General features: G+C 43.0%; 1 protein-coding gene across 9 annotated transcripts in view; it reads left to right on the forward strand.

Annotated features, from left to right (window-relative positions):
* The window catches only part of LOC106584645 (inositol hexakisphosphate and diphosphoinositol-pentakisphosphate kinase 1), a 68,055-nt gene extending 64,660 nt beyond the window's left edge, over positions 1-3,395 (forward strand). For 8 of the 9 annotated variants that reach the window (XM_045706396.2, XM_045706401.2, XM_045706399.2 and 5 more), the window contains one exon: positions 1,387-3,395. In XM_045706396.2, the coding sequence (XP_045562352.1) occupies positions 1,387-1,463 (77 nt within the window). In that variant the 3' untranslated portion in view covers positions 1,464-3,395. Of the gene's footprint in view, positions 1-1,382 lie in introns of all 9 variants that reach the window. The other variant, XM_045706398.2, reaches the window with a different exon arrangement.
* Positions 3,396-17,390: the final 13,995 nt, after the last annotated feature.

A 17,390-nucleotide genomic window follows, 5' to 3' on the forward strand; every position in this document is an offset into this window, starting at 1 on the left:
CCATACTGTACTTGTACCACAGAGTAATATGCTGCGTTCTTTTGAGTACCAATTAGCTACATGCTGCCTACCTGGCAGTCTGGCACCTCTGCTTCTCACAGTGCTATAGTGAGTTACACTAGATGCGTATGCAAAACTTGACCATCAACGCAGGTTCAGGTACATGTCAGTCCGACCACAACCCGTAGCCCTTACCTAGATGGGTTTGAGCAATATGGCGGAAGCGTCCCCCAACCCCATGGGTAGGTTAGTTTGAGGTTACACCCACTCTGTCCCTTCAGAGCTGCAAACATGAAAGTGATGTTAGGGGCTAGGGACCCAACACTACATTACTAATGGACATTTCCATTGTCCTACAACACGGTTATGGTCAATGGGGCATGCAACAGAAAATGTTTTCAAATAAAATGAATGTCTTATTGAACAGTCTATTTTCTTCCGTTTGGAGCCTATTATTGCCTAATGAACATGGTTAACAGGCCAACCAGCACCAGAGAAAGAGGTTTCCCAGAGCAGGACGTATAAAGAGACATAGGTTTCCCAGAGCAGGACATATAAAAGGCCTAAAACTGTCAGATTTAACTAAATAAGAGCGCTGTGTTTTTGTCTTTCTTTGCCAAGAAGAGAGGCCCTATCAATTTAAGACTTCTGTAAAATAGGACTCGGGATAATAACCCCCCCCCCCCCCCCCCCTTAGTTTTATCTAGCCATCTCTGCCTCGCCGCTGGGGTCCATTGTTGTCGGTGCCCCCCCCCTCCATTGGGGATTAATTTGGCCCTTCACCAGTCTTTTAGGATTGTTTCAACAGCTGCTGTGAGCTGATTTATCTCTGTCTCTCTCTTTCTGTCTCTCTCCTTTCGGTGTCTCTCGCTCTTTCTCGCTAGTTCTCTCTAATTCTCTCTTTTTGTCTCTTTCACTCTCGCCCCAAAATCGAACTTGCACTAACCATAGCTTTATCTGTCTCTCTTCAGTCTTAATAACCCATGTAATGTTTATTAGGGCGTAGAGGAGTAGAAAGCATGCTGGAGGTTAGAAGTGTCCCTCTGATGAATAGCAGCTTTGTTCTCGTTTGAGTTTGACGTGACATTTGTTTATTTTCTCACTGGGCCCAGCGGTAGAGTTTCGCCCCCCCAGCGCTGGGCCCAGCGGTAGAGTTTTGCCCCCCCCCCCAGCGCTGGGCCCAGCGGTAGAGTGACTGATATTACACTTCAAATTTGATATGTTGTTTAATAATGATTGACACATTGTAAATAATAATTTGTTCTTAATTGACTTACATGTATAAATGAAGGTACAAAATAATTATCACATCTCAATTACTTGTTTATGTTCATGTTTGTGTGGGTCTCTCTTTTTCTGTGTGTGTGTGTGTGTGTGTGCAGACAGCAGTGGCCCCTCTAGTTCAGTGCAGGGCCCCCCTCCCCCACCTCAGTGAACTCAGACATACATTTCAGCTTCAGTGAGTAGACCACAGCCCCCTCACCGGATCCCACAGAGAAACTAGAGGACAACACAACACCTGGATCCTCTCCCTATTCATCCATCCACCCACCCAGGCATCCATCCATCCACCCACCCAGGCATCCATCCATCCACCCACCCAGGCATCCATCCATCCACCCACCCAGGCATCCATCCATCCACCCACCCAGGCATCCATCCATCCACCCACCCAGGCATCCATCCATCCACCCCACCCAGGCATCCATCCATCCACCCACCCAGGCATCCATCCATCCACCCACCCAGGCATCCATCCATCCACCCACCCAGGCATCCATCCATCCACACTGTGACTTCTACCTGCCTGTGAGTGCTCTCAAACGAATCATAGTCACATACAGTGCTGGACCCTAAGGACCGTCAGTCTCATTTTGTGGACAAAAACAAACCAAAACCCACTGGCCCCTCCCATCAGGCGGATGTGTGTCCAACCAACACTGCCCCAGTTGAGCGACAGCGAGGGGAGCCTTTCCCCAGGCACCTTTGCAGTGTATAGACGGGCCTGAGGCTGGATGCATCCCTGCCGTCTGTCCTGGATTCAGACTGCATCCCTGCCGTCTGTCCTGGATTCAGACTGCTGTCCTGCCGTCTGTCCTGGATTCAGGCTGCTGTCCTGCCGTCTGTCCTGGATTCAGGCTGTGGCTGCTGATTAGAGATGATGGGAGAAACAGGAGCTGAGTATTTCCATGCTTCATCAAAATCCTATTCTATATGGAACTGCACACACAAAATGTGGCACTGCATGAGTACCTCCTTTCTCAGAGGAGGGAGGCAGGTTCAGAATATTCTGCATTTTGGATCATGGCTGACCACATTCTTTGGAACACAGATAGTTGAGCCAGTTGATCAAATATGGACTACTTTCTCCAGTTTTGTTGGTGTTGTCCCTTTTTTTTTGGTATACTGTTTGGGTTTCCGTACTTTACATGATTTGGGGGGAAAGGGTACAATACAATGGGGATACTGTTTCCTGTCATTGTCTACACAGCATTTTGATACCACTTTGTCGCAAAATAACAACTCATTCTATACACATACTGGTTATGTTTTAAGTGTAAAATATATTTCATATACCTCCTTCAACCTACCAAACATAGAAACAATACACGTGCCTCAACTCCCTTACAAGGAGAATCAGTGTTACTGAATATATTTTAGTGTTTCAAGGGTAAACCACTCCTGTCTCTTTGGCTACTTCAGTCTGTACTGGATCCAGTCCTCCTACTAGTTTAAACATGTTTGCTGTCTTGACAAAGTTTAGCTTTAAATACTAATTTAAACGATTCTATATCATATGTTGTAATACATATTATTATGTCATCTGTGTTGCACCTGAAAGGATAATAAAGTTATATTGAATATGTAATTAGGGCTAAAAAATATAATTTTTTACATGGGAGGGATACATTAAATCGTTTTAACAAAAACATATGGTTACGAATACAACTTCATAATACACATTTTATTTTGTTCTTGTACAGTGCCATTACATTCTTGACATAATTCTCAGAATTGTAAACCTACAACTTTTCAATAGTTTATGAAGAGAACATGCTTGTCATTGTTTTGTAGTTTGTATGTTGTCTTTTTGTATGTAGTCTTATATGCCATCTCAAGGATGCTCTCAACTGCACTAATGTAGCCCTACCGTAGCACTGCTGATCTGTACAAGAAACCTTTATTTTTCTTTGACTTTACTTCACGTTGTTTTTATCGTGATAATAATGATTTATTTAACGATTGGTGTTTTGTAGCTGAAATTTAGGACTGTATTTGTGATTTACTTAATGTTGCATGTAATGTCAGCCAAAGACATTTGATTCTGTATAGAATCTTCTCCTTAGACTTTAAAAATAGAATACCAAGGTTGTTTTATTAAAAGTCATATCGGATCTCTGGAGGTTGTGGTTCTCCATTAAGCTCAGGCATTTACAAATCCATCATTTTAACTAGTCTGATGGGTGCACATGTGTGGGTAGGTGTGTGTGTGGGCATGCGGGTGTTTGTGGGTATAGCAAGGTTTACTATCACATTATAGAGCCCTCAAACTCAACTCTGGACCTCGAAGCCAGTTCCATTGCATTATTTCATTGTTCCCTCTAATCGGGGACTGATTTAGACCTGGGACACCAGGTAGTGCAAGTCATTATCAGGTAGAACAGAAAACCAGCAGGCTCCGGACCTCATATGGTAAGAGTTGAATACCCCTGTTATAGAGGATGATATGCTCAGTGGCTTCACACATCAGATCACAAAGCTGGCTTGCATTAGTAGTTTAAATGGAGAGGAGTGAGTGGAACTGCACAGTTCATGTCTGTTCGGGCAACGGAGAGATATTTAACGGCCCTGTTTTTATATTATATTGTTCTAAAGCTTATGAAAAGAACACTGAAGAAGTGTGGTCAGTGTTATTTCCTGATAATTGCTGGTTGAAGAAACAAATCTACACAGGATCTTCTGGTCAGCAGGTTTTCATGGGCGGAGTCTCGGGTTTCCATGGTGACATCACCATGTGGTAAATTGGTTTAAGGCCCAGTGCAGTCAAAAAAGCGGGTTATGCATGTGTTTATTTATATATACTGTGTGTGTGTATATGTATATATATATTTTTAACAAAAATATAAATGCAACAATTTCTAAGATTTTACTGAGTTACAGTTCATATAAGGAAATCATTCATTAGGCCCTAATCTATGGATTTCACATGACTGGGAATACAGATATGCATCTGTTGGTCACAGATACCTTAAAAAAAAAAAGTAGGGGTGTGGATCAGAAAACCAGTCAGTATCTGGTGTGACCACCATTTGCCTCATGCAGCGTGACGTCTCTCACGAAGAGTTGATCAGGCTGTTGATTGTGGAATGTTTTTCCACTCCTCTTCAATGGCTGTGCGAAGTTGCTGGATATTGGCGGGAAACGGATCCGGTGAGTATGCAGGCCATGGCAGAACTGGGGCATTTTCAGCCTTTAGGAATTGTGTACAGATCCTTGCGACATGGGGCAGTGCATTGTCATGCTGAAACATGAGGTGATTGCAGCAGATGAATGGCACAACAATGGGCCTTTTAGATCTCATGGTATCTCTGCATTCAAATTGCCATCAATAAAATGCTATTGTTTTTGTTGTCTGTAGTGTATGCCTGCCCGAACCATAAACCCACCGCCACCATGGGGCACTGTTCACAATGTTGACATCAGCAAACCGCTCATCCACACAATGCCATACAAGTGGTCTGTGGTTGTGAGGCCGGGTTGGACATACTGTGGGATTGAGTCTTGGCCTGCCTGGTGACATCACAAAGGCGGTAAAATAATTTAATAGACCAATAAGAAGAGTCCAAACCTCTCTGCCAATAACATCTAGTTTTCAGTTTTCCCACTCGCATCAATCACCCCCATACAGTCCTAGCAAAATTCTTGCTTTGCTAAAATGCATTTTTTTGGGCAAATTTTAATGAAGATCTATTACAGTAAGGTACTTAACTGTTACCCAGAAATTATTTGGTATTGCTATAAAAACCTCTGCATTGGGCCTCTACCAAGCCTTAATTGTGCGATTCAGGAATGCCCACACAGAGATTTAATGCAACATTTACAGAATCAAGAGAAAGACAGAAGCCACTGAAGTTGCTATGTTTATCATGATCACCAACGATCCCGACGGCTACAATCATTTAATTTATTAGTTCTCCTGAGATAGGGAAGAGCGGGAAGCCACTGAAGTTGCTATGTTTATCATGATCACCAACGATCCCGACGGCTACAATCATTTAATTTATTAGTTCTCCTGAGATAGGGAAGAGCGGGAAGCCACTGAAGTTGGTATATTTATTGTGATCACCAACGATCTTGAAGCCTATAAATACCATGTAGGACACAACCCCTCCTCCAGCTCTAGAGTCACTGCATTGTATACATATTCATAACCTGTAGTTCCCTCTAGAGTCACTGCATTGTATACATATTCATATCCTCTAGTTCCCTCTAGAGTCCCCCCACCTGTAACTGGACTGTAGACGTTGCCGATGTTAGTGGTGACATTTAGTGTAGACCAGATTTAATATTGTTATTGTAGGGTCCCATCGCAACTACCTAAAAGTAGCAAAGAATGCTACCTATGCTCTGTTTGAATTCTCTCCAGTCCATCTGGCTCTCATTGGCTGTTCCTCAGGCCAATAGCGATAGGGGACTCATTAGAGCGTCTGTGACATCATGAGCAGCTGCCCTCAATGGCGCTGCCCATGCTAAAACAGTCTTTTGGTAACTAGAGGCCTATTTCATTCTCTATGCTCTTGCCTTCTGTGTTCCTCAGCTCCATTCTCTGTTCCACCACCATGTCTCACAGCGTTCTTATATCAGGGTCCGTGGTCAGTGTAGCGCCGATCCTGTGACCGTGTTGAGTGATGTCGTTCTGTCTGACCTCTCCATTCCCCCAGGCGGACAGAACAGTGTCCGTGGTCAGTGTAGCGCCGATCCTGTCACCGTGTTGAGTGATGTCGTTCTGTCTGACCTCTCCATTCCCCCAGGCGGACAGAACAGTGTCCGTGGTCAGTGTAGCGCCGATCCTGTCACCGTGTTGAGTGATGTCGTTCTGTCTGACCTCTCCATTCCCCCAGGCGGACAGAACAGTGTCCGTGGTCAGTGTAGCGCCGATCCTGTCACCGTGTTGAGTGATGTCGTTCTGTCTGACCTCTCCATTCCCCCAGGCGGACACAACAGCAACACCAGCAGAGCTAAACCACCTCTCATTCTGAAACAGAAATGATGCATCCATGAGGCTCAGTCCCCTACTTTTTATATATTGAGTACCACAGTATGAGTCATAATACCCATAAAACCTAGCGGTTAAACGAGGAAATTGTTCCAATTGTTTTTCCACCATTTTATTTTCCCATAGGGTATTTTAGAAACACTTAAAATAAGGGCTGTGTTTCGTGTAGGCTAACCCTGGCGCGACGTTTTGATAACTGTGTAAATCTCTCTAGGACATCGATATACATTCAGAAGTTGAATGGGCAAGACAAAATATTTAAGTGTCTTTGAATGGGGTATGGTAGTAGGTGCCAGGGGTACTGGCTTGTGTCAAGAACTGCAACGCTGCTGGGTTTATCACGCTCAACAGTTTCCCGTGTGTATCAAGAATGGTCCCCCACCCAAAGGACATCCAGCCAACTTGACACAACTGTGGGAAGCAGTGGAGTCAACATGGGCCAGCTTCCCTGTGGAACGCTTTCAACACCTTGTAGAGTCCATGACCTGATGAATTGAGGCTGTTCTGAGGACAACAGGGGAGGAGGGGCAACTCAATATTAGGAAGGTGTTCCTAATGTTTTATACACTGTGTATCTCTGTGTATGTGTGAGATTGGTCCTATCTAGTTGACCAGTCCAGACAGGGAATTTTGTTACTGGTCTCTCTGCTTAAGGTCTACAGGCTGGGATGTGTTTTTCATCTATAAAGAAAGAGAGGCTGCTGCCTGACAGCTGAGTCACTGCTCTGGGATGGGACACCTTTCTGTGTCCCTCTCCTTCGCTTTCTCTCTCCTTTCACCCAACCTCTCTTCCCCGCTCCCTCCCCATCTGTGAACAATAATGATGACTCATTCCTCGGCTCCGGCGCCAACGCGTTGCTATGGAAACCGCTTCATTTCAGCTACCCCCCCCACGTAATTGACTTCTCCTGAGAGACGGTGGGTGAATGCAGAGAGCTGTGTGTCACCCAATAGGGAGAGAGACAGTGAAAGCTGTGTCTGCCTTCTTCACCGGATGCCAAACACTGATGTCATTCATACCAAACACTGGCAACCACACATACACATCACTCTCTTGCTTTCTCTCTCACACACACCTCTCTCTCACACACACATCTCTCTCTCTCTCTCTCTCAATTCAATTCAAGGGGCTTTATTGGCATGGGAAACATATGTTAACATTGCCAAAGCAAACAAAGTAGACAATATGCAAAAGTAAAATAAACAATAAAAATGAACAGTAAACATTACACTTACAGAAGTTCCAAAAGAGCAAAGACACCTCAAATGTCATATCATGTCTATATACAGTGTTGTAACGATGTACAAATGGTTAAAGTACAAAATGGAAAATAAATAAACATAAATATGGGTTGTATTTACAATGGTGTTTGTTCTTCACTGGTTTCCCTTTTCTTGTGGCAACAGGTCACAAATCTTGCTGCTGTGATGGCACACTGTGGTATTTCACCCAGTAGATATGAGAGTTTATCAAAATCGGGTTTGTTTTCGAATTCTTTGTGGATCTGTGTAATCTGGGGGAAATATGTCTCTAATATGGTCATACATATGGCAGGAGGTTAGGAAGTGGAGCTCTCTCTCTCTCTCACACACACACACACACACACACACACCTCCCTCTCTCTCGCACATCTCCCTCTCTCACATCTCTCTCTCTCTCACACACACACACACACCTCCCTCTCTATCGCACATCTCTCTCTCTCTCTCTCTCACACACACCTCCCTCTCTCTCACACACATCTCCCTCTCTCTCTCACACACACCTCCCTCTCTCTCACACACATCTCCCTCTCTCTCACACACACACCTCCCTCTCTCTCTCACACACATCTCCCTCTCTCTCACACACACATCTCCCTCTCTCTCTCACACACCTCCCTCTCTCTCACACACACCTCCCTCTCTCACACACACCTCCCTCTCTCACACACACCTCTCTCCCTCTCTCTCACACACACCTCCCTCTCTCTCTCACACACACCTCCCTCTCTCTCACACACACCTCCCTCTCTCTCACACACCTCTCTCCCTCTCTCACACACACCTCCCTCTCTCTTACACACACACCTCCCTCTCTCTTACACACACACCTCCCTCTCTCTCTCACACACACCTCCCTCTCTCTTACAGCACAATCAGCTCATTGCTATTTCAATGATTTATGAGGAGCTCACAGCCAGAAGGGAATCGAACTGATGCCAGTGGTCTCCGGCTGTTCCCCCACAAGGACCATGTAAATCCTTTACCGAACGTTCCTTTCTACACTGAGATGTCCTAGCAGTGCCTTTTTATCCTTGTAACCAGAACTTGATATACAAACAGCAAATGGCCTTGTGAGATGAGATGACTCCTCATTAAGAGTTGTAAAGGTCTTTGTATGGTTGTGAAAATAACCACTTGCCATCAGCCTTCATAGATGTAGTAGGTAAATGTACATTTGTGCAGATTTTCTAGCACCTAGTGTGTGTGTGTGAGAGAGAGAGAGAGAGAGAGAGAGAGAGAGAGAGAGAGAGATGAGATTTCGACTGCGAATGAAAGTTATATTACGTAAGGTAAGGCTATTCATATTCACCTATTTGTTCAAATTAGATTTCAAATGGGTTGTGATCATTAGGCACGAACCCCCCCCGCCCCCCAAACAGGGGGGGAAATACCTGGACTTGTTTAATAAGAAATGTCCCTTGCAAAACGATTTCCCGCTGTGTGCTCTAATGAGCACAAACCTAATCAAGGGGCCTCTCTCTCGCCGTTATGGTCCTCTGACTGGGACATCAGGCATGCAGCCATCAGTATCCAATTACACTTTCTAAAGTGAAATGGGTCACCATGGCAACCCCTGTTCTGTTCCTAGGGAGACTACCTGCAAGAGGCTGTTTTGCTTGGCTGGAGGGTGGCAGGAAGCCTCCAGGGTGGCAGAAAAGCTGTGTAGGTCTGGTCACCCAACTGCAGACCTCGGAGAGACAGAAAGAAGGCAGGGCTGCCAGCTGAACATGGACCAGCCTAGCTCTGCTCACTCTCCCTCCTGCCTTGCATCTGCAAAGTGTGTGTGTGTTTTGCCTCTCCTACGGTACAGAGAGTCATTAAGAATCATTCACATCTGTAGATGACTGCTGCAAAATGTATAAGCAGAGATCGAGAGAAAGAAAGAGTAGAGTGTACAAAAAATTAAGAACACCTTCCTAATATTGAGTTATTAGAGACAGCCTCAGAACAGCCTCAATTCATCAGGGCATGGACTCTACAATGTGTCGAAAGCGTTCCACAGGGATGCTGGCCCATGTTGACTCCAATGCTTCCCACAGTTGTGTCAAGTTGGCTGGATGTTCTTTGGGTGGTGGACAAACTGTTGAGAGTGAAAAATCCAGCAGCGTTGCAGTTCTTGACAAAAACCAGTGCGCCTGGCACCTACTACCATACCCCGTTCAAAGGCACTTAAATATTTTATCTTGCCTATTCACCCTCTGAATGGCACACATACACAATCCATATCTCAATTGTCTCAAGGCTTAACAATCCTTCTTTAACCTGTCTCCTCCCCTTCATCTACACTGATTGAAGTGGATTTAACAAGTGGCATCAATAAGGGATCATAGCTTTCACCTGGATTCACCTGGTCACTCTATGTCATGGAAAGAGCAGGTGTTCTTAATGTTATACACTGTGTATAAACATCCATTCATCATTGGTTGCATTTACAATACCGTTCAAAAGTTTGGGGTCACTTAGAAATGTCCTTGTTTTTGAAAGAAAAGCAATTTCTTTGTCCATCAAAATAACATCAAATTGACCAGAAATACAGTGTAGACATTGTTAATGTTGTAAATGACTATTGTAGCTGGAAACCGATGATTTTTAATGGAATATCTACATAGGTGTACAGAGGCCCATTATCAGCAACCATCACTCCTGTGTTCCAATGGCATGTTGTGTTAGCTAATCCAAGTAAATCATTTTAAAAGGCTAATTGATCATTAGAAAACCCTTTTGCAGTTATGTTAGCACAGCTGAAAACTGTTGTTCTGATTAAAGAAGCAATAGCACTGACCTTCTTTAGACTAGTTGAGTATCTGGAGTGTCAGCATTTGTGGGTTTGATTACAGGCTCAAAATGGCCAGAAACAAAGACCTTCTTCTGAAACTCATCAGTCTATTCTTGTTCTGAGAAATGAAGGCTATTCCATGTGACAAATTGCCAAGAAACTGAAGATCTCGTACAATGTTGTCTACTACTACCTTCACAGAACAGCACAAACTGGTTCTAACCAGAATAGAAAGAGGACTGGGAGGCCCCGGTGCACAACTGAGCAAGAGGACAAGTACATTAGAATGTCTAGTTTGAGAAACAGACGCCTCACAAGTCCTCAACTGGCAGCTTCATTAAATTGTACCCGCAAAACACCAGTCTCAATGTCAACAGTGAAGAGGCGACTCTGGGATGCTGGCCTTCTTCTGAAACTCGCCAGTCTATTCTTGTTCTGAGAAATGAAGACTATTCCATGCGAGAAATTGCCAAGAAACTGAAGATCTCGTACAACGCTGTGTACTACTCCCTTCACAGAACAGAGCAAACTGGCTCTAACCAGAATAGAAAGAGGACTGGGAGGCCCCGGTGCACAACTGAGCAAGAGGACAAGTACATTAGAATGTCTAGTTTGAGAAACAGACGCCTCACAAGTCCTCAACTGGCAGCTTCATTAAATAGTACCCGCAAAACACCAGTCTCGATGTCAACAGTGAAGAGGCGATGTACAGACTAATCTAAGTTTGAGGTGTTCGGATCACAAATAAGAACATTCGTAAGACGCAGAAAGAATGAAAAGATGCTGGAGGAGTGCTTGACGCCATCTGTCAAGCATGGTGGAGGCAATGTGATGGTCTGGGGGTGCTTTGGTGGTGGTAAAGTGGGAGATTTGTACAGGGTAAAAGGGATCTTGAAGAAGGAAGGCTATCACTCCATTTTGCAACGCCATGCCATACCCTGTGGACAGCGCTTAATTGGAGCCAATTTCCTCCTACAACAGGACAATGACCCAATGCACAGCTCCAAACTATGCAAGACTATTTAGGGAAGAAGCAGTCAGCTGGTATTCTGTCTGTAATGGAGTGACCAGCACAGTCACCGGATCTCAACCCTATTGAGCTGTTGTGGGAGCAGCTTGACCGTATGGTACGTAAGAAGTGCCCATCAAGCCAATTCAACTTGTGGGAGGTGCTTCAGGTCTCTTCAGATTACCTCAACAAATTGACAACTTGAATGCCAAAGGTCTGCAAGGCTGTAATTGCTGCAAATGGAGGATTCTTTGACGAAGGCAAAGTTTGAAGGGCACAATTATTATTTCAATTAAAAATAATTATTTATAACCTTGTCAATGTCTTGACTATATATCCTATTCGTTTTGCAACTCATTTCATGTATGTTTTCATGGAAAACAAGGACATTTCTAAGTGACCCCAAACTTTTGAACAGTAATGTACATGGTAGCTTATAAGAGTGTGTGTGCGTGTGTGTGTGTGTGTGTGTGTGTGTGTGTGTGCGTGTGTGTGTGTGTGTGTGTGTGTGTGTGTGTGTGTGTGTGTGTGTGTGTGTGTGTGTGTGTGTGTGTGTGTGTGTGTGTGTGTGCGTGTGTTAGGACCAATAAATCATCAATCAATAGCATGATCTGGCATGATACTAGTAAGGAAAGAGACGTAATAATATTGGCCAAGGCCAGAGCCTTCACTCATTTTGCAGTATAAAGTCAGTCAGGTGAAATATGTTGAGATTTCATTCAAACCAGCTCATTTGCTTAGTCAGGGCTCCGTATATATCAAAATAAAATGTAAAAATACATTTGATAGGTACAGTGCCTTCAGAAAGTATTCACACCCCTTGACTTTTTCTACATTTTGTTGTGGTACAAGGTGGGATTAAAATTGATTTAATTGTTATATTTTGTCAACGATCTACACAAAATACTCTAACATTTGTACAAAATAAAATAAATAGAAAAGTATTCAAACCCTGAGTTAATACATTCTAGAATCACCTTGCTGTGAGTCTTTCTGGGTAAGTATTCAACCCCCTGAGTCAATACATTCTAGAATCACCTTGCTGTGAGTCTTTCTGGGTAAGTCTCTAAGAGCTTTGTACACCTGGATTGTACAATATTTGCCCATTATTATTTAAAAAAATCTTCAAGCTCTGTCAAGTTGGTTGTTCATCATTACTAGACAGCCATGTTCAAGTCTTACCATATATTTTCAATCTGATTTAAGTCAACACTCAGCAACATTCACTGTCCTCTGTCCTCGCAACTCCAGTGTAGATTTGGCCTTGTGTTTTCAGTTATTATCCTGCTGAAAGGTGAATTCATCTCCCAGTGTCTGATGGAAAGCAGACTGAACCAGATTTTGCCTGTGCTTAGCTCCATTCAGTAAGAAATGTTTTTCCTGAAAAAACTTCCAGGGATTTATGATTACAAGCATACCCATAACAGGATGTAGCCACCACTATGCTTGAAAATATGAAGAGTGGTACTCAGTAATGTGTTGTATTGTATTTGCCGCAAACATAAAACTTTGTATTCAGGAAAAAAAGTGAATTGCTTTGCCACATTTTTTGCAGTATTACTTTAGTGCCTTGTTGCAAACAGGATGCAGGGTTTTGGAATATTGTATTTTGTACAGACTTCCTTCTTTTCACTCTGTCATTTAGGTTAGTATTGTGGACTAACTACAATGTTGTTGATCCATCCTCAGTTTTCTCCTGGTGAAATCCCTGGCGGTTTCCTTCCTCTCCGGCAACTGAGTTAGGAAGGACGCCTGTATCTTTGTAGTGACTGGGTGTATTGATACATCATCCAAAGTGCAATTTATAACTGCTCCTGAGTGGCACAGTGGTCTAAGGCACTGCATCTCAGTCCTAGAGACGTCACTACAGACTCTGGTTCGATCCTGGGCTGTATCACAACCGGCCGTGATTGGGAGTCCCATAGGGCGGCGCACTGTTCGACTGAGGGACTTTACAGATCACTGTATGTGTGGGGTACAGAGATGAGGTAGTCGTTCAAAAATCATGTTAAACACTATTATTGCACACAAGAGTCTATGCAACTTATGTGACTTGTTAAAGCAACTTCCTGAACTTTTTAGGCTTGCCATAACAAAGGGGTTGAATACTTACTTATTGACATTTCTGAAGGCACTGTACAGTGTGAGTGTGGTGCAGTCAGCACTGGTAAACCTTACTCTCATATTTCCCATATATAACTTTAACTTTTCAAACCTCCTGTAGCCAACAGGGGTAACGGTATTATTTACCTGTCAAATGATATGGTGACCAAGCCTGTAACATGTTCTCTGACGTCTCTCCTTACATCTACTGTTGACATACGGTTGACTCCTAACCTGAGATACTGTATGCATTCGTAAATCATGCATTGATGTAAAGGGAATATTTGCAGAATGGGAAGTAAGATATCATCCCTGCATTGAAAATCTATATCATTTTCTCCTACTTTACAGTTTTCTGGTTTGAATTATGTAAAAAGATTGACAGACATTGACTTAGCTCTTGCTGAATGATTAAATATTCATTATTTGCATACTTCCATTTAATTTTTGACTATGAACCTATATCATAGTCTCCCAAGATTGACAATAGCAATTTATAGACCAAAGCATATCGTGCTACTTTAAACTTAGCCATTAATAATCCTCACAAAAATTTACTATTTATCTTAACAGCACTGAAGAATAGGCATTAATCAAGGTTTGCAAATACCTGGCTAACAAGAATGTCCAAATAAGGTATAAGAGAACCAATAGAGTAATTTTTGTTTGAGCAGGTAAATTTTTTTATGGAAAACGAATTGATTTTAGATGAATTCCTATAAAAAGCATTGAGCTGGCACACACCCAGAGAACATTATTTAGTGTGGAGGTGCTGACTAACGGAGAATAAACTGTAAGCTATAAAAAACAATGAGAGTCACACCATCCATATGTATAATCTCCCAGTCATTTATTGGGTAAAACACTTAAATGAAGTCCTGACAGAAGCCTGACACATTGTTGGGAAAAAATATCATGTTATACATGTCATCTTGTATGTCATAGAAAGAGCAGGTGTTCTTAATGTTTTGTACACTCAGTGTATAAACGTCCATTCATCATTGGTTACAGAAGTTTGAATTAGATTTCATTTGTAATCTCAGTCTTTCGTGACTTTAATCAGTAAATGTTTATTATAAGTGAGATTTATTATAAGTGAGACTAGAGATTAGATTTATTATAAGTGAGACTAGAGATGATGAATGTGGCGTCAACTACCAACAGCTCATTGTTGACTTGTGTGAGGTCAGTACTAGCTTTGTGTGTGGTCAGTGTTAGCTTTGTGTGTGGTCAGTGTTAGCTTTGTGTGTGGTCAGTGTTAGCTTTGTGTGTGGTCAGTGTTAGCTTTCTGTGTGGTCAGTGTTAGCTTTGTGTGTGGTCAGTGTTAGCTTTGTGTGTGGTCAGTGTTAGCTTTGTGTGTGGTCAGTGTTAGCTTTGTGTGTGGTCAGTGTTAGCTTTGTGTGTGGTCAGTGTTAGTTATGTGTGTGGTCAGTGTTAGCTTTGTGTGTGGTCAGTGCTAGCTTTGTGTGTGGTAAGTGTTAGCTTTGTGTGTGGTCAATATTAGCTTTGTGTCTGGTCAGTGTTAGCTTTGTGTGTGGTCAATATTAGCTTTCTGTGTGGTCAGTGTTAGCTTTGTGTGTGGTCAGTGTTAGCTTTGTGTGTGGTCAATACTAGCTTTGTGTGTGGTCAGTGTTAGCTTTGTGTGCGGTCAATGCTAGCTTTGTGTGCGGTCAGTGCTAGCTTTGTGTGCAGTCAGTGTTAGTTTTGTGTGCAGTCAGTGTTAGCTTTGTGTGTGGTCAATACTAGCTTTGTGTGTGGTCAATTTTAGCTTTGTGTGTGGTCAGTGCTAGCTTTGTGTGTGGTCAATACTAGCTTTGTGTGTGGTCAATACTAGCTTTCTGTGTGGTCAGTGTTAGCTTCTGTGTGGTCAATACTAGCTTTGTGTGTGGTCAATATTAGCTTTCTGTGTGGTCAGTGCTAGGTTTGTGTGTGGCCAATATTAGCTTTGTGTGCAGTCAGTGTTAGCTTTGTGTGTGGTCAATACTAGCTTTGTGTGTGGTCAATACTAGCTTTGTGAGTGGTCAACACTAGCTTTGTGTGTGGTCAATACTAGCTTTGTGAGTGGTCAACACTAGCTTTGTGTGTGGTCAATGCTAGCTTTGTGTGTGGTCAATGCTAGCTTTGTGTGTGGTCAATGCTAGCTTTGTGTGTGGTCAGTGCTAGCTAACTTGTCCCGAAGCCACTCCTGCATTGTCTTGACTGTGTGCTTAGGGTCGTTGTCGTATTTGAAAGTGAACCTTCGTGCCAGTCGTAGGTCCTGAGCGTTCTGGACCAAGTTTTCATCAAGGGTCTCTCTGTACTTTGCTTCGTTCATCTTTCCCTCAATCCTGACAAGTCTCCCTGTCCCTGCCGCTGAAAAACATCCCCACAGTATGATGCTGCCACCACCATGCTTCACCGTAGGGATGGTTCCAGGTTTCCTCCAGACGTGTCACTTGGCATTCAGGCCAAATAGTTCAATCTTGGTTTCATCAGACCAGAGAATCTTGTTTCTCATGGTCTGAGAGTCCTTTAGGTGCGTTTTGGCAAACTCTAAGCGGGCTGTCATGTGCTTTTTACTGAGGAGTGGCTTCCATCTGGCCACTCTACCATAAAGGCCTGATTGGTGGCATGCTGCAGAGATGGTTGTCATTCTGGAATGTTCTCCCATCTCCACAGAAGAACACTGGAGCTCTGTCGGAGTGACCATCGGTTTCTTGCCACCTCCCTGACCAAGGCTCTTCTCCCCCGATTGCTCAGTTTTGCTGGGCAGCCAGCTTTAGGAAGAGTCTTGGTGGTTCCAAACTTCTTCCATTTAAGAATGATGGAGGCCACTGTGTTCTTGGGGACATTCAACGCTGCAGACATTTTTTGGTACCCTTCCCCAGATCTGTGCCTCGACACAATCCTGTCTCGTAGCTTTACAGACAATTCCTTTGACTTCATAGCCTGGTTTTTGCTCTGACATGCACTGTCAACTGTGGGACTTTATATAGACAGGTAGGTGTGTGCCTTTCCAAATCATGTCTAGTCAATTGAATTGACCACAGGTGGACTCCAATCAAATTGTATTAATATCTCAAGGATGATCAATGGATACAGGATGCACCTGCGCTCAATTTCGTGTCTCATAGCAAAGGATCTGAATATTTATGAAAATAAGGTATTTCCATTTTTTATTTGTAATAAATTTGCAAACATTTCTAAAAACATATTTTTGCTTTGTCATTATGGGGTATTGTGATGTCATTATGGGGTATTGTGTGTAGATTGATAAGAGAAAAAAATGTATTTAATGAATTTTTAAATAACGCTGTAACGTAACAAAATGTGGAAAAAGTCAAGGGGTCTGAATACTTTCCGAATGCACTGTAAATAAACCCTGGACTCTACATGAAAGGGACACACCCTCTGACATGCCCTGTTTCCTTTTCCCTCTCTATACTACCCTATCAATACTCTCTATACTATTTTTTTATTTATTTTTTATTTCACCTTTATTTAACCAGGTAGGCTAGTTGAGAACAAGTTCTCATTTACAACTGCAACCTGGCCAAGATAAAGCAAAGCAGTGCGATACAACCAACAACACAGAGTTACACATGGAGTAAACAAGCCTACAGTCAATAACACAATAGAAAAAAAGAAAGTCTATATAAAGTGTGTGCAAATGGCGTGAGGAGGTAAGAAAATAAATAGGCCATAGTAGCGAAGTAATTACGGTTTAGCAAATTAACACTGGAGTTATAGATGAGCAGATGATGATGTGCAAGTAGAAATACTGGTGTGCAAAAGAGCAGAAAAGTAAATAAAAACAATATGGGGATGAGGTAGGTAGATTGGGTGGGCTAATTACAGATGGGCTATGTAAAGCAGCAGCAATCGGTTAGCTGCTCAGATAGCTGATGTTTAAAGTTAGTGAGGGAAATATGTCTCCAGCTTCAGGGATTTTTGCAATTCGTTCAAGTCATTGGCAGCAG

This window comes from Salmo salar, chromosome 23, assembly GCF_965601325.2.
Source record: "Salmo salar chromosome 23, fSalSal1, whole genome shotgun sequence".
Taxonomy (NCBI): domain Eukaryota; kingdom Metazoa; phylum Chordata; class Actinopteri; order Salmoniformes; family Salmonidae; genus Salmo; species Salmo salar.